Source organism: Pleurodeles waltl, chromosome 4_2 (assembly GCF_031143425.1).
Source record: "Pleurodeles waltl isolate 20211129_DDA chromosome 4_2, aPleWal1.hap1.20221129, whole genome shotgun sequence".
NCBI lineage: Eukaryota > Metazoa > Chordata > Amphibia > Caudata > Salamandridae > Pleurodeles > Pleurodeles waltl.
Genome location: NC_090443.1, coordinates 471,312,367 through 471,338,203, shown reverse-complemented (window position 1 = coordinate 471,338,203; position 25,837 = coordinate 471,312,367). Strand labels below are relative to the sequence as shown.

At 43.5% G+C, this 25,837-nt stretch overlaps 1 protein-coding gene across 1 annotated transcript in view; it reads left to right on the top strand.

Annotated features, from left to right (window-relative positions):
* LOC138292925 (vespryn-21-like) overlaps window positions 1–25,837 on the top strand; it is a 270,086-nt gene that overhangs the window by 164,500 nt on the left and 79,749 nt on the right. The window contains exon 5 of the mRNA XM_069231804.1: window positions 3,443–3,463. Coding sequence (XP_069087905.1) covers window positions 3,443–3,463 — 21 coding nt within the window. The remainder of the gene's footprint in view (window positions 1–3,442; window positions 3,464–25,837) is intronic.

Here is a 25,837-nt window from a genome sequence, read left to right as displayed (position 1 = left end):
ACATTAAATTCTACCTGGGCATCAGGTCAGGTTTAATGCCATGATTACTTTTATTTGTTACAACACTCATTTAGGGAGTCCATTTCAGAGGTTAGCCAGGCTGAGGTGCCATCTGTCAACACTGTACTAGCCAATGGGACTTTTAGTGTTTCCATGGCAAAACAACAATTTTAGTGGTGTTGCCGTTAAAATGTATTTAAAAAGATGTCCTACTTAATATACAGCTCCCTCCTTTAAAACTGGTTAGGTCTTCCTTGGAGGAGACTTATGTATATTAAGGGAAGTGTTGGCTTTGCCACTAGTTTGAATGACCGTGTCGAACTAGCATTTTGACGAATGCTCTTCCAGTGTACAGTGGCAGGCAGGAAGCCATTTAGTACTTTGCCACATACAGGGTGGTGCAATCGGTGCTGAAGCCCTGGAAGGGCACTCTACCTTCAATGCCCTTGGTACCCTGGGTACCATATACTACGGATTTATCCATAAGTCAGCACTTGCCCCTTGGGGATAGCAAATACAGCAAATACTTTGTAAGGGGTTAAACACTGACACCGAGGTCTCATTAGCAGGCCTCAGTGTGTTCTCAAAGTCAAAAAACCAACAGCGTCAGTCCAAAAAGGTGAGGTGAACATGCAAAAAGAGGCATTTCCTTACATGGGGCTTCCCCATCTGATGCCAGCAGTTGACTTGAAGACCAATAGTGACTGTCTCTGCTGACCTGTGCCTCCATCTGTTTATCTGACATCTTATTGGCTGTTACTGCCAAGCCCTGGGGCTACCCTCACTGTCTGGAACAATTCAAAGTGGGGTTAGGGATCTATGTCCCCTCCCATCTGGCCTTTTCTCAACCCAGTACCATGTGTCTTGGAGTTTTCAAGTGTTTTATCCCCAAAAGAGACTTTGAGTCTGTTGGGAAGAACAATGTATGTTTGATTAGTATGATCTTCACATTCTGCCTGACTTCAAGGAAGGAACAGCTTTGCTGTTGTACTTCCATGGTGAAATTGGGAAACACCATGACTCTGGAAGAGCCATATATCAAGGTTTCCAGTTTGCAGGAGACTTCTAGGTGTCTGTTGACAAAGTTTGAAATACAGGCAATAAACAGTCTTGGTGCAACCTCCAGTGGTGGCCTATGGGGTAGGGTTCTATAAGCTCTTTCCACACTGATGCATATAGAAACGGTTTCTGCCAGAAACGAGGATTTCAGCCAGTTCATAATGAACAAAGTTGGGGTTGAAGTCTGAGAACCCTGGAATCCCAACAATCCAGAGATTGTTGCTGCAAGCACCCTCGGTGTGCTTTGTGCGTGACTCAAATTGGAGGGGGGTGTTCTGGAGGGCTGCAATCTTGGTCTGCCAAGTGTACAGTGAGTTGTGAGCTACTGAGATACTGCCCTCAGTCTCTGTGACCCTATCCACTGGTTTTCTTTGTTCTTGGCAGAGCAGGGATAAGTTGATATTAACCAATTTTACCCTCCAATAAAGATCTCGAATATTGGATATCCTGCAGCATCAATGATGTATGGTCTGTGGCAGTCTGCTGATAGTGTTGATGGCCCAAGGGGGTGCCGAACCAGGGCCAGGGTTAAATTGATTGATCTATCAATCATTCTTTGTAAGACTGGAACCTGATGTTTCGTTTACCATTGCAAGCACCACTCTGGGGGCAGGGGAGGCTCAATAAGAAAAATGAAGGGCAGCAGAACAAGGGCACTACAGATGCCAGGACTCATACCACCTAACGCCTCACGAAGATTGGAAGTCTGTTGCCTACAAAAGTGGAGAGGGAAATTACTGGTATCTCATTTCAAGTCTCCTCCCGTCTGGCCCTTGCTTGAAATCATCCAGCGTTGCTGTGTAGGTGAAGAAAGGTCCAGGGACAGCTAGGCTTCAGTCACCAAATGGAAACACTTCCCTGTGGCCAATCTAGGATACTATGGTATTCATTTCTGACTTGGGGTTGTAGCCTGTGCAAGACCCAGAGTGACTATTCACATCAGTGTCTGGCTTGTTGCTACAGAGTGAAATCCACATCTCTGCCCGCAGCCTGATCGGGACGCTGAGCCAGTAGGCCCCCAGCCTCAAGGGACAAAAGCTCCATGGCAACACTACTATGCCTTCTTCAATGCCTCACACCCAACCCTGCAGCCACTTTGTTACCAAGGTCAGGTGGATGGCATCTATCAGTCTAGGAGCAGTCTTTGGTTCTTAAATTTCATTTAGGACAGACACAAAACCATGCCCAGGGATACAAACTCCTCAATCAGGTTGGGTCACTCCTAAGCTCTGATGCTCCCACTGAGATCCCGAGCAGGACATCCCATCCTCACAAGTGTGGCTGACCTGGCCGCTGAAGCCCTGCACTCACTGCAATCTGGACATAGCTTGTCTCTGCCTTCCAGCAGAGCATCAACAGGGCGTCATGATTATGGCTTCGTTACATGGCCCCATGCTCCCCCATTTTGGTAGCTTTGCAGCAGTTCAGTGAGGTGCAGACAGCTGCCAACATTGGGCACTCACGGGGGGAGGCCCACCCACTTCTCACAGGTAATAAGGCAGTCAGGTACTGAGGTGGCAGATATGGCCCCAGCCGCCCTGTCTCTTCATGGCAGTGAGCTGAACACAGGCAGAAGGCAGCCCCCAGCTGTTCTTCTCCACTACCAGGTAAGTCAATGACCAGGCCTCAGTCATCAACCGTTTTCGTCATCTTTCTAAGATGTCACTGAGGTACACATCTTGAGCCACTGAGCAATAGCCCTCTCAATGCATGTATTGAAGATGCCTGACTATGGATGTTGCTGGAGTACAGCAGGCTGTGTGGAGTAGCTCAGCCCTGTGCATCCACCATCTTCAGTGGGTAAGCCACATCACCCTATTATTTAATTTTGAGCTTATCTTATGCGTGTGGCTGTGGCTCAAAGTTCTATTTTACTTTCACTGTTTCAGCATTACTTAATATTATTCGTCAAGCAAGTTATGTTATTATAGTTTGGTCTTATGTATTCTGTTTCTTACATGTTTTTAAGTTATCTTATGTTTTGTGTTGCTGTTCTGTGAGGCGGAAGATGTATGGTACCTGTCTTCTGTTCTAGCCTGGTGTCTTGTTCTTAGCTGGCTATGTCCTAGCTTGTGGTGGAGTTCACTTTCTTTTTCCTAAATAAAGTACCTGTTCCTGTACCCACTTCCTCCTGGGTCTTTATGCCAGCGTGCATCTTTGAAATGTAACATCATCCCTCTCTATTAGGGAAATTCTAATACAGAAATGTACTGCCCAATGTTCCATTATGAAACCCATTGTGTTTTGTTATGATGTTCATAAGCACAGGCATCAGTAATAATTCATGAAAAAATCATTTGAGTGATGAGCCCTTCCCAAATGGCTTTAAAAAATGTCCATTTGATTAAGCACACTAATAATCTGTTTTCTCTTTCTTTTGCAGTGACTGAGACCAGTGGTACAGGTAAGGAATACTAAACTGACATGAGACACTGGTTTGAAATAGCAACCTATTTAAAGTGGATTGCAAATGTCTGTCTGAAATAATCTAGTTGCATTAATTGAAATCCGTTGTGGCTCTAAAAAACACAAGTTGTCCACTTGCTTGATGCTCATGTTCCAGTGAGTTCCAGGCACCCACTTAACCTGCATCACTGTCTTTGTTTCCAGTAACCATGTCCTGCTCTTCATGATTGAGTGAAGCCAGTGATATCAAGGTGCTGTACATTATGCAGATATTGGTTAAAAAACTAAGGGGCTCATTATGAGTTTCGTGGTCTGAGAAGCTGACCGCCAAACTCATGGGGATGAGGTGGCCGTCAACCCAGCTGCCTGACCCCTGTCCTATTACAATGTTCCCACCAGACTGAGTGGCGGGAATATCTTATTATGACGTTCCCGCCAATTAGCCTAATGGGACCAGTGCTGCGGTATTGCTCTTCGCTCCCTTAAGGGAGCTGAGGCCAATACCGTAGCAAACCTGCACCCTCAGAATGCACACTGTTTTCACCAGTCGTTTCATGGCTAGGTCCCTGCTATGAAAAGGCAGGCGGAAACTGGACTCGTGATCAGCGCAGTAGCACCTAACTCAGCTGTGCCATGGCTAACCATGTCTCTGACCACTGTCAGCCATCAAGATCCACGTTTGTGGTGGGGACGGTGGTCTCCTGTCAGTCTGACTGCCTGGGTCGTGACGTGGCGGTTGGACCTCCGGGGTGCAGCGGTCCTAGGACTGCTAGTGTTGTAATGAGGCCCAAAGTGTATTTCTAATGATATCGGATTTAAGCCAGTGATATTAGGCAGCTGAGACATGAGCACGTTGCTATCTGTGATATTAGGATGCTACAGGGTATGAAATAATAATTTTGTGTATGTGTTGTATGCATCTAGTACATGTATGGTAATAAGGCTGTGTGTAGCAGTTTGAGTACTGAAGCTAGTGGAACAGGACAGATTCCACAGACCTTGCAAGTGTATTGCCTGTATTCCAGTGGTTGGAGGGTGGAGACAGGGTTTCAGAAGTTCCATTAAGACTTGTTTTAAATTACACATAGGCTGTTTCCGGTGGATCAGCTTGAGATGTACACTTAAAAGGAGAACAACCCAAACTGGTACTGAAGTTTGAGACACTGGGTCCTCACCCCCTGTCTGGAAAATGTGCATAAAAATGGCATCCAACTCTCCCCACTTTCTTCCAGTTCCAAGTTCTCCTTGACCAAGGAAGAGTGCTCTGCAGAGTATGTGAAGAGCTGCCAGTCTCCAAAAGGTGAAGCAACATCACCTGAAGGTTGTCTTTTCTGCTGGAGCATCTGAGGGTTTGCCTTGTGCCTAGAAATCTGCATTCCTGGTGAAAAAAGGAAGGAGTGTGCATGGCCTTGTAGGAGAGGAGACTGAGGAGAAGCACAGAGTTTTCCTGGTGTATGAAGCATCCATAGAAAACAGATGGTATTGAAGCAAAGCCAGGAGTTGTTTGTATTGTTAGTAGGTTCTCTTGTCTATCTTCATGGTTTCTACTTGAGAACCTCCCTAAAGGCTGCACCGAAATAAGTGTGGCTACAAGCCAATGGAGGCCATGAAATAGTGTAGCTGCCACTGATGCCAGAATATAGAGAAGGCTTCTAATCGTATAGTCCCCTCAGCTTTTGAAGTGTAAGTCCACCTCACCATGGTGAGCCTGTTTGTCCAGGAAAGCCTCAACTAGAGAATCTGTGCTGTGAACCCAGACAGGTCATGCTGCCTTCACCCAACATGTGCACCAAAGAGACTACCACAAACACAGTGGAGAAGTGTGGCTCAATGGTTAGAGCGGCAGACACTGATGCAGAAATCTGGCCCGGGACCAGGGTTCAATTCCCGCCTCGGCGGGTCTTGGACTCCATTTCCTTGGACCTGATAGTTCTCTTAATCTAATTCATGGGTCCCACTCTGTAACTCTGGGCAATAACTTGCTTAATCTCTACAACGGCCCCAACAGCGCTGGGATGCCTGGCTTCACCTTGGAGGTTGCCCAGGAGTGGGCACCTCACAGGGAAAAGCCAGGAGGGGTTCCACAGTGGTATGCGTACAGCACCTTGAGACCCTAACGGGTGAGTAGTGCGCTATACAAGTACAAAGTTTACAGAAGATGCAGGCTGTGCTGCCTCACCAACCAACTTGCAAGAATAGGTGCACAGGTATCGCAAGGACTCACCCAGTGACCAGAGCAAAAAGACTGAGATGGACTCTAATGGGGTTGAGCACTGATACTTGGCGCTTACTGCTGAAAGAAAATCAAAGGTAAGGAAGTTATTGAGTTGCAGGCTAAGTCCACTGGAGATGAAAATGAAAATCCACACCAATGCCTAATTCATGCCTCTGCCACCAATATGGGGCAGAGTAGTTACTAGGGTTAACCAGGACAGGAGAGGATAACAGAGTGGGAGATTGTAGCACTTTCTGTAGAATATAATCAGGCATACAAGCCAGTATTCAATTGGGATGCAATGATCTGTTTAGTATTTTTGTTCCTTTGTGTGATTAAAGGACTTTTGGTCACTACCACAATCATTAACACCATGAGTGACTTTTCCAGTACAATTACAACATGTTCAAGTCAAAATAATCACATTTACCATTACAACTCAAACCACATCTACACATTTACAGCATATTTTTTCACTTAAATACACATATATAAGTATGTGGGTGTATAATACATTAGTTTTAGATCTACTCATTAATGCTTTCCTGAGTCTAAAAACCCCTTACTTATCTTTAATGCTTCCCTTAACCCAATAAACCCCTTAGCAATCCTGAAATCTAATCTTCCCCAAAACATAAAATATCCGATTTACCCCTTAAAAATACCCTTCCCTAAACTAAAAAAAAAACCTTAGTACTCCATGATGCTTCTCTTCCCTGAACCCTAAACACCTCCCTGCCTCGTAACGCTATACTTCCTTAACCACTATAAACCCCTTGCTATTGTATAACACTACACTTCCCTGAACACTAAAAACAGTACCCCGGCCTTAATGTTGTTCTTCCCTGAATCCTAAAAACTCTATCTCCCATCCCTAATACCCGAAATACCTTTACCTTAAAACCCTATGCAATGTGTTGATTCTGTAACTTACTAATGTAGTCTAAATGCATTGTAGTTGTGATGAGTGTAACTGGATGCATTGTAACAGTTAAATACTGGTTAAAGTGCTTGTTCTGTAAAAAGAGCAGCACTGGACTGGACATTCTTTTTTGTCTGTTGGTTGATTGAGTTGTGAGCTCTTGCCTGCCACACTGAGTAGCCTATGACTGTGCGCCCTTAGTACCCTGAGGGTTCAAGTGTAGAAATGATTACGCGGTCCCAGTTTATAGAGCAATTAAAGGACAAACTTCCAGGACAACAATGGCAAGTGACCACCATAACCACGGTTGGGGTTCAGTAACCCCTGCCTGCTCTGTGGTACACCAAATAGGATCGCACTCCTGCTCCACAGTGAAAGTTTAAAATATATTCTGAGACATCTGTCAACAGTCCTCAGCGTATGAGTATTTGACTCTAATGTGGCTCTGCCCTCCTGGGAAGTGACATCACTGAGCCTCATGCTATGCCAGTGCCAAGAGTCACCTTAATATCATACTGATGGATGCATGTGTCGATAAGGGAAGGAACATTCCTCACGCAGCAGCACAGAGTATTTCTGGAGCATCAGGATCAGTGACTGCTGAGCGCTTGCTCCACTCAGACCGCACTCTCAACTGGCATGAAGAGTGGTGATAGGTCCTTACGTCCAACCAGGAACAAAGAATTTCTTTTGGACCTGACAGCCTTAGGCTGGTCTTCCCCCAAACATTTTGCCTTCTTTGCCTCCCTTTTTGTGGCCTTAGAACTCTGGTGGGCAACTTTCTACTGCTAACAAGTACTAAAGTGAGTGCTCACTCCCCTAAATCATGGTAGTACGGGTGTATCCAAAATTGGCATATTTTATTTACTTATAAGTCCCTAGTAAAGTGCACTACACATGTCCAGGGCATGTTAATTAAATGCTTCTGCAGCACTGATTGAGACACCCACTTAAATAGCCCTTTAAACATGTCTCAGGCCTGCCACTACAAAGTCTGTGTGCAGTTTCACTGCCATTTCGAGTTGGCATTTAAAACCCCTTGCCTACCATTTAACGCCCCTTTTACTCCACATAAGACACCCCTAAGGTAGGTTCTAGGTAGTCCATAGGGCAGGGTGAGTATGAGTAAAAGGCACGACATATACTGTTTAGTTGTACATGTTCTGATAGTGAGCAACTCCCAAATTTGGTTTTGCACTACTGTGAGGCCTACCCCTCTCAAAGGTTAGCGCTGGGGATTCCTTAATCTACCTATTAAATGTAATTCCCAATTGAGAAGGAGTAGGACTGTTGTGCTTGGTATCTATGGACTTGTAATAATAAATCCTCCTAAATTTAATGGTAAAGTTGTTTTTATGATTATAACTTTAATAAAGCCACTTCTAGAAAGTTGGCATTTTACTGCTCCTAAACCCTGTGTGCCTCCTGCCAACCTGCTGCCTCAATGCATATCTGGGTTGGGTGACAGCTGGGCTTTGTGTGTGACTGTCTAGGAAGAATGCACAAAAAGGAGTTGAGATGTGCCCTTTATATCCGGATGGACCTTCCTGAGCTTAATGGCGGGGGAGGAGCTGACACTTGCACCTCAATAGGGCTCTGCCTGTCCCCACACAGAGCTGCATACCCCCCTGTAGTGCCTTGAGCAATGGTATGAAAAGGAGGACCTGTGTCCACTTCAAAGCCCCTCTTTGAAGCCACCCCAACTTCAAAGCCACCACTGGGTATAAGAACTGGGCTTCTGACCCTACCAAATCACTGCACTTCTGGACCTGAGGATACTCTGACAGTAAGACCTGTTGTGCTGCTTAAAGGACTACCACTTTGCTGGACTTCTGCTTTGCTGTACCTGCCCTGCTGCCCTGCTGCCCTCCTTTCCTGGGAGTGAGCAGGACTGGACGGGCATCTCTTCAGCCCAGCCTCAAGTGACTCCAAGGACTTGCTTGCCTCCTCTATGCAGTCTTGTGGACACCAGACTGTCTGCATTTCTCCTACAGCACCTGGACTCTGCAACCTGTTAGTCATGCCCTGCGAAGTGGTGCCAAATTGCCAGTCAAGTCCTGGGCAGTGGGGTGGGAGGATTCAGGAAGAGTTATTTTTTTTTTTTTGAAATTTTTTTTTATGGGGGGTGTGGACACGGCCATGTCCATGCTGTGCAGCCCCCACCTCTACAATTAAAAAAACAAAAAGTAATCCCTGGTATCTAGTGGGCTTTCTACCCCCATCCTCTGGGAAGCAGATGGGGTAATTGCCCCTATCTGCCCCCTGAAGGGTGGGGTAGAAAAACAGTCTACATTTTTTGGGTGATGGGGACATAGCCAGACCCATGCTGGGCAGTCCCCACACCTACAATTAAAATAAAAAAAAGTAATCCAGGGTGTTTAGTGGGCTAGCTGTACCCTGGTGGGCAGATGGGGGTATTTGTTCCCATCTGTCCCCTGTGGGGAGGATGGGCAGAAATACCTTTTCTCTTTTTTGAGGGGGTGACGTGTGGGGGCATGGCGATGAGCCTTCTTGGCTGCCCCATCCTACAGTTCTTAAAAAATAAATAAAAATAAAAAAAGTAATCACTGGTGTATAGTGGGCTTTACCCCCACCTACTTACCAGGGGGCAGAAAGACTGCTATATTTAATGTTTTAGAGCCAAAGCACTTACCCCAGGTGCCACTCCACTCTCCCTGGTTTCTAGGGGGATTCTTCCCTTTCCAATGATACCTCTCCAGTGTGCTTCAGCGCTCAGGGCACTGAGATATGCCCCCAAGCACTGAAGCAGTCAAAGTGAAATGAGCCAATGTAATGACGTTTGCGTGCTGAGGGATTTCCTGCCTCACGTGTGAGTGCGGCTTGGAGCCATCCTCAGCACACGAGAAACGGTGCTGAGGACAGCTCCGAAACATCCTTCACACCGAAGTGATTAACACATTTTTCATTATATATTTTTATTATCATTATTATCTGTAAAAGTATACAGCTCATACCGGTCATAACAAGACATGGTAGTATTAGTGTGTGGGCCAGTCTGGTCAAATAGTCATGTACAGCAGTTTCTATTGTAGTGATATGATAAACAGCAGGTAACATCAATACGAGCTTCAGCATCATGCAATTAAATAGTAAAAAGAAAAAATACTATGTTGATAATGTCACCAACCTCGCTTTTCTCCCCGCACCCACCTTCCATCCGTCAATTGGAAAAAGAAATTAACACAATAGCAGTCAGGCTGCAGATTACATTACTTCTTTAAGAACAACATCCAGGATCATGGTAAGGTTTCGATTTGTACAGGCGGAGTAGGTATCAAATTGAGTTTCATCAGAAAATCATTCCACTGTTGCATAATATTACATTTCCCACCCCTTGCTCTGGTGTTAGCCCGTACCGAAAGCTCCATGGATGACCAGCAAATTATCTTTCGGCAACATAATAATCAAGGGGGCATGTGCCGTGCTCCAAGACATGGCAATGCATCTTTGTGCCAGTACAAGTGCTAGACTTTTGAACCCCCCTGAGTTGTTTACTTTTTCTTTTTTTTTGTCAGAAACCCAGAATGAAGAAGACCTAGCATAGGGTCACATGGAAAAATATAGGCAGTGATATCTGATATGGAATATGTTACATTCTGCCAAAAATACTTTGTAGGCCCTGTCAGTGTTATCAACGTTAACAACTCCAAGGGTCCTCCTTCCTTCACCGGTTCCCTATCCAGATTCCATAGTGTCCCCTCCACCCCAGAGTATAGAAGAAACTGGCCCTGGCTTGGTGTGTTGCTTTTGCCAAGTCTTCAAAGGTACAGATCCTGCCCTCTGCTACTATGTCAACTAGGCCTTGTGTCTTCTGCAGGCCTGGTATCCACTTGATAAATCTCTTGCAATCACCAACATTGTGGGGGTGCCCAGATGGGGGATATTGGATACATATATCGTTCCCCTACCATGAAGTAAATACTTCTGCCAGCACAATGTCACTTCCCTTAATAAATCACTATGGATAGTACGGTGATCGAAGGGGTTAACAATGGTAAGGATTAAACTTATGTGAATAACATAGTTCACATTCAATCAGTGGCTTATCTTGAGGGGAGTAATTGGATGTGACCCCCATAAATCGTTTCCGATGATTTTAGATCGGTTTAGTGGCTCCCAATGGCATGCAACAGTTCCTGTGTTGTGTTTGTTTGTTTTTTTGTGAAGCGCAGCAGCTCTGGTAACACAAAATCCCTCTTCATTTTTGAAGTGTTCTTTCATGGGGGCGATTTACAAAAGTAACTTACACATGTAAGTTTACTATTACACTTTTGATTAACTTTACTGCTTTGGTTTATTAACAAAATCAGAGTTCAAACGTACACTAATGTAAAGACTTGCACCTCTCTACTCCATGAAACAGGGTGTGGATTAAAATTTAAGAGTGTAAGTAACTACTGTCACAAAAAAACAGTAGTAAGTCCCTCCTATAGAAAATAGTGGAGGCGCAGACTTGTAATAAAGTTTTATCTAAAATAATGTTAAATTATTTAAAATAGTTACAGATATAAATGAATTAATGTTAAAAAAAAATGTAAAAAAACATTTGTCATCTAATCCAAAACATTTGCTAACATTTTTTGAACATATACATTAATGCAACACTATTTTTATCAACATAGAATTAAATTACTTTTAATTCTATACAACAATTCAATAACTAAAGTATAAGAACCAACTAACTTCAGAAAAATAATTTACATTTAATTTATATTTAAATTACACCATTAATTCAAAATCAAGGTAATAGCGCTAAAGCATTTTCTTATATTGTTGTGCATTTCAATTAGATGAAGTTAATTTACTTTAATAATTAACATAAAATGTTTGTATTGATTTATGAGAGGTAATTCAACTCTATTCTGATTGTGGAGTCTCCCAATAGTAAAGTATAGGGAAAAGTATATGAAAAAAAGTTTATTTGACTCAAACATTACTACAAATTTTTGTCGAAGGCAGTTACACTATGTGAAATGTCCAGGATTCCCCTGGCACCATTTGACCATGCACTGAAGGTACAAAGGTAACACTGTGGAATCTGCAAGGCATGTAGGCCCTAAGGAATGCTTGGAACCCTAAGAATTACATTCCCTTTGCGGCAAAAGCAATACCTATGAAAGCTGATTTGGTTGTCATTGCTGCGCATGTGCATCCTATCATCAAGAGAATCACTGAGATTCCCCTTTTATTTAGGGTGCTTGCACACCTCCAGAAGGTGATCATGAAGAATATCATGGAGCCTTGGAGTGCGCTTGTCGGAAGTGGTCTCCTCTTGACTAGACTCTGAGAATCCCTGGGTATTTCTTTCAGTCTAGTGCACTAGGGATTATTTGAGCTCCAGGCTGAGGGAGAAAGAGGTATGCTCCTAATCACTTAAAGCCCTGCTAAACACATTGTTTTCTTACTTGGGGATAGCGATTGTTGGGAAATTTCAAACTTACACCCCACTAATCCTAATAGCAAAGATAAGTCCCTACATTCAGTATACGGTCTACCTGTGAAAATTCAGGTGTACAAAACCACTAATGTTTTTAAATATTTTTCTTCCTCTTTTTTTGTAACTTACCAGTACAGTTTCTGCTTGGGTGTATGCTAGGCCAGGGTTCTGCAAAGTCGGTCCTGGAAAGCCGGGTCCATGCCAGGTTTTTAGCATGTCCACATTTAGAAAAAAGATGTTTCAGAAATCGACATTTTTCTAAATGTGGATATGCCAAAAATCTGGCATGGACCAGGCTTTCCAGGACCGACTATGTAGAACCCTATACTAGGGAAACCATTAAATCATGACAGTTTGCAGTATAAATAGTTTACAACATATAGAGATGACCGATGGCACAATATATTTGGTGTATCCTAAAAAGTTAAAACTGATAGTTTTAGAGTTCAGTGATCATGCAATAGACATTTTCACATGAATGAAGGGGCCCTAGTTTTCCCTACATAAAAATTTGAGTGTGTAAAATTTGCAATGTCTTCTGCATTACTGACTGGAATACAGAAAGTCAGGAAGTATCACTCCATTATTCCCCATTCTGATCTGTGCAACTTGGAATGGAGGTAATATCGCATAGTGGAAAACAAATCTTGCAGAGTTTGTATTTGCCCAAGCACTCTTAGGGGGTCATTACAACCTCGGCGGTCTTTTAACAAGACCTCCGAGGGACCGCCGTGCGGAAGACGGCCAGTAGTGGCGGTTTGCCACTCGGCGTATTATGACTGTTGGCTGCCCTCCGTTGTTTTTCAAACGGAGAGCCGCCAACAGCCATACTGGCGGGCGGCAGGGAATTCGAGGTTGCTCCACCGCCACGCCAACAGAACACTGCCCAGCGAATCACGTCCTGTGATTCGACGCGGCGGTGTTCTGTTGGCGGTGTGGTGTCAGCGGAGCTGCCCCCATGGCATCCGTCCCCTCCCGGAGGATCGACGGAACAGGTAAGTCGATCGTCCGTTAGGGGAGGGGGGTGGGGGGGGTGTTGTGTGGGTGCATGGGGGTGTGTGTGTGTATGTAGAGGGGGTGTGTGAGTGCGTGTATGCTAGCGGGGGTGTTGCGTGTTTTGGGAATGAGTGTGTATGTCTGTAGGTATGTCTGTATGGATGTGTGCATGTATGTTTGAGTGTGGGTGTGCGTGTCTGACTGTGTGTGTGGATGTTGGCATGTATGTCGGTGTATGTGTGTTGGTGGTGCCTGCGTGCGTGTCGGGTGTGTATGTGTAAGGTAATGTCTGGGGTCGGAGTGGGGAGGGGGGTCCTGCCATCTTTGGGGGGTGGCAGGGGTGGTGGGGGGTGTAGGGGAGGGAGTCGGGGTGGGGGAGACCCCTATTAGTGCCAGGGAAGGAATTCCCTGGCACTGCTGGTGCTTACTGCCATGGATTTCATGGCGGTTCCTACCGCTGGAAATCCACGGCGGTAAGCCGGGTCAAAATACCGGCGGCGGTATTGTGACGGCCGCTGGGCTGGAGACCCAGGTCTCCAGCCCAGCGGTCGTCTCCGCCCTCGCCGGCAGAACGGAGAAGCAGCGGATGACCATGGCGGTAACCGCCATGGTCATAATACTCAAAAAAAGACCGCCAGCCTGTTGGCGCTCTTACTGCCGCTTTAACACCGTCCGCCAGGGTTGTAATGACTCCCTTAATCTGCTAAAATGCTATTCTGGTCAAACCTAGGCCAGCGTCCAACTTTACATTGGCATTATGCATAGAAAAGAAACACCAAATTTAAGGTTTCAAGGGAAGCTGGACAAATTTCCTATTTTTCGCTTTGTTTTGTTCATTAGAATAAATATGATCTTGCTATCTATTGAACGTTATCCAATTATGAGGAAAAAGCCTTGTAATGGTAAACATTCTAACAGAGAACATTTGCAGGCTTTGTGAAAGGCAAAATGGGGAACTTCACCATAGAAAACACAACTTTGCATTCAGATATGGCAGGTTCTGTTTCGAGCTATTCAATCTTGACTTGCGTCTCAGCCTGTCATTACAATCAAATTCTGCTTTTTCATCCATAATGCTGGTAAAAGCAGCAGCCGTTCCTCAGTGTGCAAATTTGTTGAGTGATATATCGCCCTAAGATTGTTTGCTACAGTGGGATATTATGCACTTTCCTACCCATTATTTAGCTTTGGCAATCTAGCTTCAAACTATTGTGATAAATGTATTGTGTACATTTTAAGCAATAAAACAAAGCGTAGGAGACCGGAATAATGTTGCTATAGTTTAATAAGGTAATAAACATCCTTCTTACAATGTCTTTGGAATATGGGTCCACGGTTGTGTGCATGATTTATAGAAATTGGAAGAAATTTATTTTTGTGAATATAAGCCTTTCATCGCTCACTAATTAGAGGTTTTTCTCAAACATGAACTAAAATCCATTTTATACATTTTCATCTGCTTAATGCCCAAGCATCCGAGAAATAACTTTATTCAATTTGATAATAAGCTAATGTCTTTGGTTAGTGTTTTTGTCTTATTTCATTACACTATGGCCATGGAGCACCTCTTTGAAATGCATTATACCTATTACATACACTTCAGGCATTTTATCCCACATATAATTTTTCAAAGCTTATGTTTAAGTAAGCATGCTTTACTGTGCATATCTGCTTCATTTTGCTGGTTATGCACAGTTAGTTTTTTCTGCATAAATATCTATTTCTGAGTAGGGTTATTGTTCATACTTAAGAATAAGCTTTCCTGCACAAATATCATTGAGCCTCAATAGAGAAACTTGGGCAGCACACCTGGGGTCAACAATCAAAGTCGCCAATTGGAGGTAGCAAGCCCATTACACGAGGTCAGGCAGATGTCTCTGCAATTGGTAAAATGATCTTGGAGCAGGCCACAGCCAGTTTACCCCCTAAACAGATTTACCTTGTGCAAGGGGAGGCACCAATGCAAATAAGGTTTGACTCCTTCCCCACCGGTGGTGTGATATCTTTAGCTATTGAAATGCTTGTGGTGAATGCAGAAACCACCTATCTCAATATTTTGCTGTTATACTGTGGAAGAAGGGTAGGTGTCCCTGTCACACACATTACCAGTGATACATTTGCGACAGCGCTTGCCAGTTGGCCCTCAGTTTTTGGGAACTGACACTTGTTTTTACATGGATATTGACCAAGAGCAAGAAAGGGAAACATTAACAAACTGGAAGGGAGAAGGAAGAGAAAATGAAAGCCATCAAAGGGTAAAAGTAGGGATCCGCAAGAGTGAGATAAAGGTGCTGGCAATGTCTGGTAGTGGATTAAAGGGGTCTGAAGTGAATTAAAGTTTGCACAGTATTCGGCACACTGACATTTAATAGCACCGGCCATGGGCTTGGGAGCAGAGCTTTGGCACCTGCGCTAATTATTTTACAAATTAAAGATTGCACGCTGGGGGTGGTTGTCTTCTCTGGGGACTTTGATCCACCCAGTAGAGGAGAAATGCACGTTTCACTCCCATGGCGGATACTCCTGGACAAGCCAATTAATTACTGGGTGGAAAAAACTGTATGGTAAAATTATTTTTACCGTCCTCTTTGCCACTATCCAGAGAGCGATTTCTATTAGTTCTGGCTTGGATGGCCCCCTAACTTGTTCCCTTCAACCCCCCTGTTTTGCTGACTTCGTATTTGCTGGCCTTTGGACTCTGGTGGACTGGTTAGCAGTGGTGAAGTGTGCAAAGTGCTGGTGCTCTCTTTAAAACATAGTAGAGTTGGGCTGTACTTAACTGGCATACTTAATTTGCTTATAACCACCCACTTCAGTAAAACTTTAAACATCTTGAGTCTGCATTGGATCCTGTATACAACATTAAATTACCATTTGACCTGGCAAAACAAACCTTTTGCCAGGCCTAAACATTCCTTTTTAATGCACATGAGTTACCCCTGAGGTAGGCCCTGGACAGCACAGAGGGTGGGGTGCAGTGTATTTAAAGAGTTGGACATGTACTTTTTAATTTTACAATCCCGGGTAGTGAAAAACTCTTAAATTCATTTTTCACTCCTGCAAGGCCTGTCTCTGCCATAAGACAACATTGAAGTTAACCTATTACATCTAATAAGTGATCATTTCCAAATGGGGGCAGGTACACAGTTCAGGTTTAGTGTCTTTGAAATTGTAATGAAATAGCCTCTCATGGTGAAGTCTGATTTTTAAATTACAATTTTGGAAATGCCACTTTTAGAAAGTTGGCAGGTTTCCTGCCATAGCCATTTAGTGCCTGCAGCCTGTCTCTCGTCACATGATTGTGTGTAGCTAGCTGACAGCTGGGCTATGTGTATTCCTCCTAGACAACCACACACAATAAAGAGCTTAGGTGTTCCTGGATGGGTGCTCACTGGAAGGCAGGAGCTGGGCACAGCCCTACTTACACTTGAAAAGGCTGTGTCCTAGTTCAACAAAAAGGGCTTTATACACCCTGTTAGTCTAGAGCCTGTACAAGAAAGCAGTGTGCTGTGGACTTCAGAGAAACCTCTAGAAGTGGCTTCCACTTCAAAGGAAGGCCTAGGTCAAGATATTAGGCCCCAGACATCAAATCTTCAGTACACTTCTGGACATGTGGATACTCTGTCAGGAAGAACTGCTGTGCGATTTGTGCTTTTTGGTGCTATATTTATTGAAGTCTTTAAACCTGCCTATCTCTGGTTCTACTGATTAGATTTTTGTTGTTTTGATCTTGATTTTTTTTTTTAATGTACTATATGTTTCTAAATTGTTCTGGAATGTTTCTTGTGTTGGGTTTACAATTCATTACTTTTTGAAGTGCTGCATACATACTTTCTACATTGCCTCTGAGTTAAGCCCGACTGCTCTGTGTCAAGCTACCAGAGGGTAAAGTACAAGTTAATTTGGGGATTTGCTTGTGACTCACTCTGATTAGTATTGTAGTTGCTGCTTAAATTGTGGTTATCCCCCCTCCCAACCAGTAAACCAATTTCTTAGAATTTCCCTTTGTCATTTGTGGTATCCTGTCTTTTGTTCTGGTCTGGTGTGGCCTGTTGAGTCATGTGGAATGTCTAATTTGTGTGTATGTTCTATCCTTATCACTTAGATTTTCTTTCTTTAACTGGGGGAAGAGCTGGTTCCATTTTAGCTCCTGGTGGGGGTTCACCGGAGTCATCAAACCAGTATGCAACTTCGAAGTACAACATTGGTGACGAGTGAAAAATGTACCTGTTTAACGGAGATGCATGTAACTGCCATGACAGCGGGAGTGAGTGCTAAAGAGATGTGCTGTTTGAGAAGGAACTGCAGGGCTGAGCACTGCAGGAAGGGCTTCTAATTCAGTTTAATTGAGGCATTGTTAATACTGCAAGGGACAGAACACCTTGGGTAAAGGTGAGGAGTTCTGAGCCAGAAGAGCCGGGAAGGTGTTTGTAGCAGCAGCTTCTACAATTTTGAATTTGGAAGGCCTGAACCATTTCTGCCCAGGATTGAAAGGGGTGTCAGCACAGTCTTCCACCCCTCCCCGTGCAAGAAACATGAAGGGGACCCACTCTGGACTCCTTCATGAGCTGTCAGGGCAGAGTATTGTGCTGAGGGGCCCCCTGGAGCTCAGCAGGAGCCTATGTTACTATACTGGCAACCCCTACCGGTGTTCGGATCAAACTTATGCACGGTGAATGCCTCCACACCAGTTTGCTAGAATTTATGGATGTCAGATTGCCTCAGATGTGTTTTCTTTCCAACATTTCAGGGCATGTTTCAGAAGTCTGTTTGGATAACACCACTGCTGTTGCTTCCCTGGCAGCTGAGGTAGCAGCATCACTGAGGTAGCAACACAACAGATGTCCAGTACTTCATTTGCCAGGGTGGAGTCGGTGCTTGGATGCTGTGCTGGGAGACTTTGTGGTACTGGGTCCAGCAACTGCACATTTTACCAGTAGCAGCTCATTTGGTAGGCAGTTTGAAGAATGGACGAGATCTCCTGAGACAGTTGTCAATGGAGGTTCATGAATGTAAGCCACTTGATGGGAGTGATCTTTTCCAAATGGAGAAATCTGTGCATAATCCTCTTCACTATGGTTTCCAACAGGAAATACTTTCTGTACTTCCACTCTCGAACCTTACAGGACACCTTTTGGCTGATCTAGTTGATGGTTTTGGTGTAAGCATTCCCTCCAATTCTACTGCTCTCAGATGTTCTGCATAAAATGCACAAGGATTGCACACAGCAGATTATGCCCTGGATTGGTCCATGAGGATTTTGTATGTGAATCTGTTTAGGCCTCCTGTTCCTCTCCCAGACAGAGTAAATTTACTTTCTTAGCAGGATGGTTTGGTCCTCCACTCCACCCCTTAGATACTTTGGCCTGGTTTTGAAGTTGGCAGTGAACATTGTGATGGTTCTGGCCTGGGGGACCCCTGCACTGGCCATACCAAGTGTATGGGCAGTGCAGGAGACCCCTGGGGCTCCCTGCACCCCAGTTCTCAGCAAGCAGTTTCAGGTCAGTGCTACCAACATAAAACCGCTAATGGAGAACAAGATCGTAATCCCCAGGGCAATGCTGCCCTGGAGGATTCGGATTGCCGCAATGGTCAGACCGCCAGGATCCTGGCGGTTCTGGCGATCATCCCACGGCACCCACTGCCCTGTTTGTGACATGGCGGTCAGACTGTTGCTTTGGCGATGGTCCGACCGCTATCCGCGAAAGTGGCGGTCATGAGACCACCAGGTTCGGACTGATGCTCTTTGTCTGTAAAATTAGAGATTAAGTGGTGACAGCTAGAGCTCTGCAGTTTACCACCGAAAGTGGCATGTTATCACAGCTGCTCAAAAACTAGCCACAAAAGCTGGGCGCAGTTGTGACAAATTTGTTCTATTTTGTTTCTTGGTACAAGTCTGTAGGCTTGAACCTTTTTGAAGGTCAGCTATTTGATGTCATGCATTTCACTCTTCCGCTTGATCTACAGGGTTTGTGGTATCCATTGTTAAGGGGTGCTTAGCTGCTCTTTACGCTTATCTCTGACTCCTGGCTCAGGATTCCCTTCTTAGGCCACACCTTGTCTCATATTTCCTTATATTTGTTTCCATCTATGCCTTTTGTTCTGCAGTCGGACATAAGCTTAGTACTGACATTTCTTCTGCATTGCCATTTGAACTGGTTCATAGTTGTCAGTACACGTTCTGATTTTGAAAACTTCTTAGTGGGAATTACCTTGACCCTTCGGTGGGTGAGCTGTATGTCATTGCCAGATACTGCCTTTTATTCAAACAATTTGGTTGAGTGCTTGTCATCTTTAGTTCCAAACGACCTGCTGGCCAAGGCTACTATTTATATGTCACACATGATGGATCTGCAGATGTGCGAGTCTTGTAGACACACTGTTCTTTGCCAAAGTCATCAAGTGATAGAGAAGCTAGTAGTTTTTAGGACTGACAACAATTGCCAAACCAAGGAGGTATCTGCTCAGGGCACTCACACCCATAATATCCTGGTAGCCTTTCCAATTTGTAAGCCAAAACGCTCCTCTACTGATTCTCCCTCCCACATGCTCCTTTTAAGGCCTAGGACTACTAACAATCGCAATATGCTCCAAGATAGTCCTCATTAAAGATGCTGTTTCGTAGCAGCCATGTTTTCAGTTCACATGTGACATTTCCCTGCTTTTAGTGACTTTTCATTCCCTTTCATGCAGCATTTTGACACTTTCTCATGAGCTACATAAGATAGTTTTGTATGTGTAAAGAAATTGTGTTCAGAAATTACTGAATTCTCTGAAATATAGTTGTCTAAAAGGTTTATTAAAAGAGCTGCAACACACTGGAACATTTACAGTGGCATAACGAAACGGGAGAGGCCCCTTGCACAGAACATGGAGGGGACCCCCCCACCAGACTTGCTCAGGCCAAGCGCTGTGCTGAGCCCCCACCCCCTTCCGACCTCTGGTCCTCCCTCCCCCCACACTCCAGGGGCTTTTGGTAAAACCCTGAATATTTAGATGTACTCGGGGATTGTGGACATTGGCATGTCCTATAGGACCATAGAATATACATAGGTCGAAAGTGAATCTGAGTCTCAAAAAATGGATAGCCTGGATAAGTACACTGGTAACATTTCCTCCAAGGTGAAGGAAACCCCACTGGTGGATTCTTCTTCAGATTTAGCAGTTTTCCTATAAAGTGTGATTTTCTATTACTACTTACTGCTACATAAACCACCAAGACTGCTGGACCCCAAGAGAGCTCGGGAAGTGAATGTGAGGTTATATATGCCCTTCCTTTGTTGCAGATTAATAAGCACCTACTATCCTCTTTCCTCATTCATCCTCCCTCTATCCCTCCTATTTCCATTCAGTCGTCTCTCTTTTTTAGTTTGTTTCCATCCTTCTCTTCTTGCTCTCTGCACCCACCCATCTCCCTTCATTCACTCTCTAACTTTCTCTTGGTGTCTCACTCATTGGTTCCCCTCCTCCTCTACACTTTATATTCCTATTGTCTGCTTCATAGTATCCCCTCTCTCTTCCACATCATCTTTCTTTTCATTTGTCCCACCTTCATCTTTCTTGCTTTCTCCTGCTCCTTTCCTCATTTTTGCTTATTACCACTTTGTTTCATCATTTTTGTTTTTCACCATCCCACTAAATCCCTTTTTCTTTGTCTTCTCACTCTCCACACTTTCTACCTTCCTACCTCTCCTCTTGTTTATTTGATCTTTTTTCCATTTATCATCCAATCTCACCTCTCTCCTCTTCATGCACTGCCATCCCTCCTACATTTTTCTTTCCTACCTTTCTTTGTCTCTTCCCTTTTCCTCTAGCTATACTTCCTCCTCAGTTTACATATCTTACCCCTCTCTTCCCTTGTCTATCACCTCAATCTTCTCCTTGTACCCTCTCTCCTCCCCTAGCACCAATATATCTCTCCCTCTCTTGCTTGCATTCTCTTTTTCTATCTTCCTCCCCTTCCTCCTCCTGAGGTAGTCTTTTTATGTCTGATATTCCTGCATCTTGCAATGTGAAAGGCCTTATAAGATATTTGTTTGGCCAGTGCCCTCTTACATACAGCACCTTATTCTAGTTCTGGAGTTTCAACCAACATGTTGAATTCTGGGACTTTAGCTTCACTTTTTCAAATAGGGGTTCGACTGAAAAATCTTACTGCGCAGAGTGATGCTGGTTAAAGGAGCCATACTGAGGGCTGGATGAAGGTGTCAAGACATTTAAGAGAGCAGATGGAGTGACTTTCCCTTTAGTTGGGGTCACATTGCTTTTGGAGCTATCCAAGGTCATCTTTTGAATCACTGACCAATCAGCTGTAATGATGTACAGTCCATGTGAAGATGATCGTTAGGCCAGCTATTGGAGTTTCCGAGTCTAGATTTACTGAATCGGAAATAGTTTTTTGGGGAAAGGGATAGTATAAGGCTTTCTGAGTAGAAGAGAAGCACTGAACACGTGGAGAGACTAAAAAACAAATGAGGACTCCTCTGAAAAACAGGCAAGGTGCAGCCCTCCTTAAAAGAGAAAGATAGGTGCCTGAACCAAGATAACATCAATGAAGATCTGGGGTAACTGAAATCATAGCCATGATGTGACATCATGGTGCACTGGTGAGTCCCCCGATATTACACAGTGACTAACACTAATTTAATATTCCTTTACTGCAATACATTGTTGCCACCATTATTTGCGGCCCTAATACTCCATTATATCATGCTGTAATGGGATCCTTTTTGCAATGTTTCACACCTGTAGTTCTCTAACACATCACAGAATGGCTGAAGGTGCAACACTCTGATTAAAGATTATGATTTTCACCCCAACTGTTCCTGCTTTCATGACAAAATCTGGAAGTAAGCTGACAGAAATTGAAATAGCATTGGAATGTAATGTTGTGCACTATTACACAACGAGGAAAAATATCCTCAGTTCTTCAGTTATCATGCAGTGCAGTGTCCAACTGCAGAAGATCTACTTTACCTAGAAAGAACCTGAAGAGACTTGACTGGAAGGGTAATAAGCATAGGGCACCTTTTAATACCTAATGGAGATAGAACAGCTGTGCTGTCTATGCTCTTCCATTCATCACTAGTTGTGTTGTGGTGATGTAGACCTAGAAGAATGGCTGATATGCTTTCGCTACAACAAACCTCCATGGTTATGAGCTTTTTATAAGCTGTGTCATTGTCCTCAGTTAAAACAAAGTAAATTTCTTTAGAAAACTACGAAAACAGGCTGAAAGGAGTTCTTGTTTTAGGGGTTGTTCTTAAGGTGGTATTTGCTGGGGCGGGGGGTAGCGTCCATATATTTTTAAACGTTTAAGATGCACAGTGTCCTGTTGCCAAGCTAGTTCCTTGCCTTGGAAGCCTCTTGTAGAACGTGGTGACTTCGCTATGTATGAAGAGTCTAAAAGATGCAGTTGGTGCCTGAGGTTGATTTAGAGCTTGTTTTAACTTTCTCTCTGTTTGGAGGCATAATGTGTTACATTATGCCATTGCTGTTCTCTGAGTTGTTAAATAGGTCAAATGAGGTAGAGTTTAATAGCTGCTTGAGGTTGCTGTTAATTTGATCTAAGATAAATGCCAAGGCATTCAGAGAGTGTTTGTTTGGTGATGGGAGTCTTAAGTGAAGGTACCTGTTGGGGTTATACACTGAACATCTGCATCAATATGGCGGTCATTACAAACGGACCAGTAGGTACCCCCCTCTGCAACTACATGTAAATGTGGACCTTTCCTAAGGGCGTTAAGAGGCATCATGAAAGTCATTGTGAGAAAGGCTTCTAGTGCGTATGTCTTTATTTTTCTGATGTTGTTTTGCAGCTCCATACATACTCTTGACATGATTTTTGAAGGGATCCAGGTATACAAGTAATACATAGTGGTATATTCTTTATTGATTCCTGCCCTCCTGCAAAGTGGCCTGCATCAGATTTCAGCATGTCCTAATAATTTGTTTTATAGAAATGTACCAGCAGACTCTTGCAAAGAGATGCGTTGTTATGGACACTGGTTGGTCTGCTGGGTTACATACCCTATACCTTCAATCATGATACATTGCCTGGTGCAGCCCTTTCCTTACATCAAGAACATTGGCCCCTTCTGAACATTCCCTGATGCCTTTGCTAGGTAGTCACCACAAACATGTTGGAATAAGGAGGCGTGCTAGCTGGAATACAGTGGTAAAAAAAGGGATTTTTTTCAAATGATCAGTGATTCATTCTGCCTGAATTCAGCATTCCACCAAGTTAGTTTAAAGACTCTGGTTTACTGCACTTCATATGCAACAACAGCTTTTAAATTTTAAATGTTAGAAAAGAAATGTCTGTAAGACCTGTTAAATGTTGTGGGCCTATTGTACAGAAAGCCCATGTATATGCCGTTTGGTTCACAAATGCTGCCTCTTCCTATGAGGGAATGTCAGTAAGACCTTGTCCATGGTGTTTGATATGGACCACGCCACCATAAGTCACTCGCAGGCACGATGCAGGCAATATGGCTTCAACAGTAGTGAATAGCATAAACATTGAACCTGGTTATCCATATTGTAATGGCAAGACGACTGTTGCATTTTTAAAGATCTGTAAGAAGCGACCAGGATGTTAGTTGCAGAAATCACATGCTACAGTACAAATTTGAATAAATGTTCAATATCCGTTCACCAACCAGCATGGCCAATGTGTAGCATGGCTGAAAGTAAAGGGGAAAAAAAGCACTAGGATGCGGCTAGCATTGACTGCATTTTGCATTGGAAATAAATATATAAAGTTAATTTGCATTAACATTTAAAATAAAAATGTTAATTTTTTTTTATTTTAATTAAATAAACGTTACTTTTCTTTACACGTTACCATAAAGAGCCTCCAGGCAGTGTGGAGCTCACCCACTAATAAAGTATAGGCAAAATTTAAAAACATTGATTGATCTTTATACTAAGTAAGTAAACACATTTTTATGATATTAATTTTATATATTTGAATATTTAATTTAAACATAGAACAAAATAAAAAGAAATGCTACAGCGCTCTTAACTTTGTGTTGAATTAAATGTCTGATTTAAATAAAATTAAATATGTTGTCTGAGGTCTTAATAAAATGGATTCACAACTATAGTAAAACAATATCTTATTGCATTCATAGGGCTTGTGATGTATAAATGCTGAAGTATTAAAATTTTATTTTGATCAAAATTTATTTTACATTAATTCCTAAATTAAAGGTTGCTAATAAGTTGTTTAATTAATAGATATTTTTAACATTAAATTATATTTATTTATGATTTTAACCATTTTAAATCATGTAGTTTTCTTTCACATAATTTCCTGTGGGGTTTTATTTTATGTCCCTACATCAATTATTTTCTATGAAGGGGTGTTGCAATACCAGTGGTTGGTCATGTGTGGTGCTGAGTGTAGTATTGTTTGTTTGTGAAAGCAGTGACCTATACTTGAAAAAATGCCTCCAATCCCTGATTTCACAGTTAAGACGCGTACATCCACACTTTTTACTAACTTTACACTCAGATTTTGTGAATAGCCAATAGTAGTAAAGTGTAAATGTAAACAAGTGTGAGTTACCTTTGTGAGGAACTGTAGGAGGCTGGCCTGTTTTGTAGTGGGTGCCAAAGGTACTTACACCTTATACCAGGTTCAGTTATCTCTCATTAGTGAAATGTAGTCAGTGTCTAGAAGCCAGGCTGTCTAGAGGTAGCTGTAGGCAGAGCAGCCAAGGGTGAACTAGAAGACATGCAAAGCTCTTGCAATACCACTGTAGTCACACAGTTTTTACACACATGAAAAACAATACTCCATGTTAAAAAAATAAAGGTACTTTATTTTAGTCATACAATTCATAAAATACTTTGGAGACTATACTCCCTTAGGAGATAAGTATATTACACAATATATACACTAGTGACCAAAAACAGGTAAGTAAATAGTCAGAAAATAGTGCAAACAGTGAAAATCACAATAGGTTGCAATGCTGTTAGGGGGAACACAAACCATATACTAAAATAGTGGAAAGCGAAAGTTGGTTTCCCACCTAGGCAAGTGTAGTGAGTAGAGGGGCACCGGGAGTGTAAGAAAACACCAAAGGTAAGTAAAATACCCCACCCCAGAGACCAGGAAAGCAGGAGTGATAGAAGATAATGCAGGAACCAGAAGAGACTGCAAGACACCAACAAGGGATTCCTGGACCTGAAGACCTGTAGATAAAGGGGACCAAGTCCGAGAAGCATTAGAGTCCAGGGAGAACAGGCGCCCCTGCTAACTCGGATGAAGGAGCAAAAGAAAACCACTGGTGAGAATACAAAGTCAGTATTGCACCAAAGAAGACTGATGTGGGTTCCTGGTTGTTACAGAAGATGTCCCATGCTGGATAGATGAATGCAGTCTGGTTTGCGTCTCTGGATTCTGCCAACAGGCTTTGGCGGTTGGTGAAAAATGGCTCTGCCTGGGACCAGGAGGGACCTGGTGGCCTCTACCCAGGAGGGGGAGAAAGAGGGGGTTCTCAGCAACTCGGAGAACCCTCAGAAGACCAGGCAGCTTGCACAGGAGTCCCACAGCACGGGGACAAAAGGTGTAAATGGAGGCCCACACAGCACGACACAAAGGATTCCCACGCCACGGGAGAACCACTCAGGAAGCTGTGCGTCGCAGAATGGAGTGCTAGGGGCCTAAGCTGTGCTATGCATGAAGAACTTCTTGGAAGGTCACACACAAGCCTTGGCAACTGCAAGTCATGTAGTGCACAGGGATACTGTCTTGCGTGGGGAGGCAAGCTCT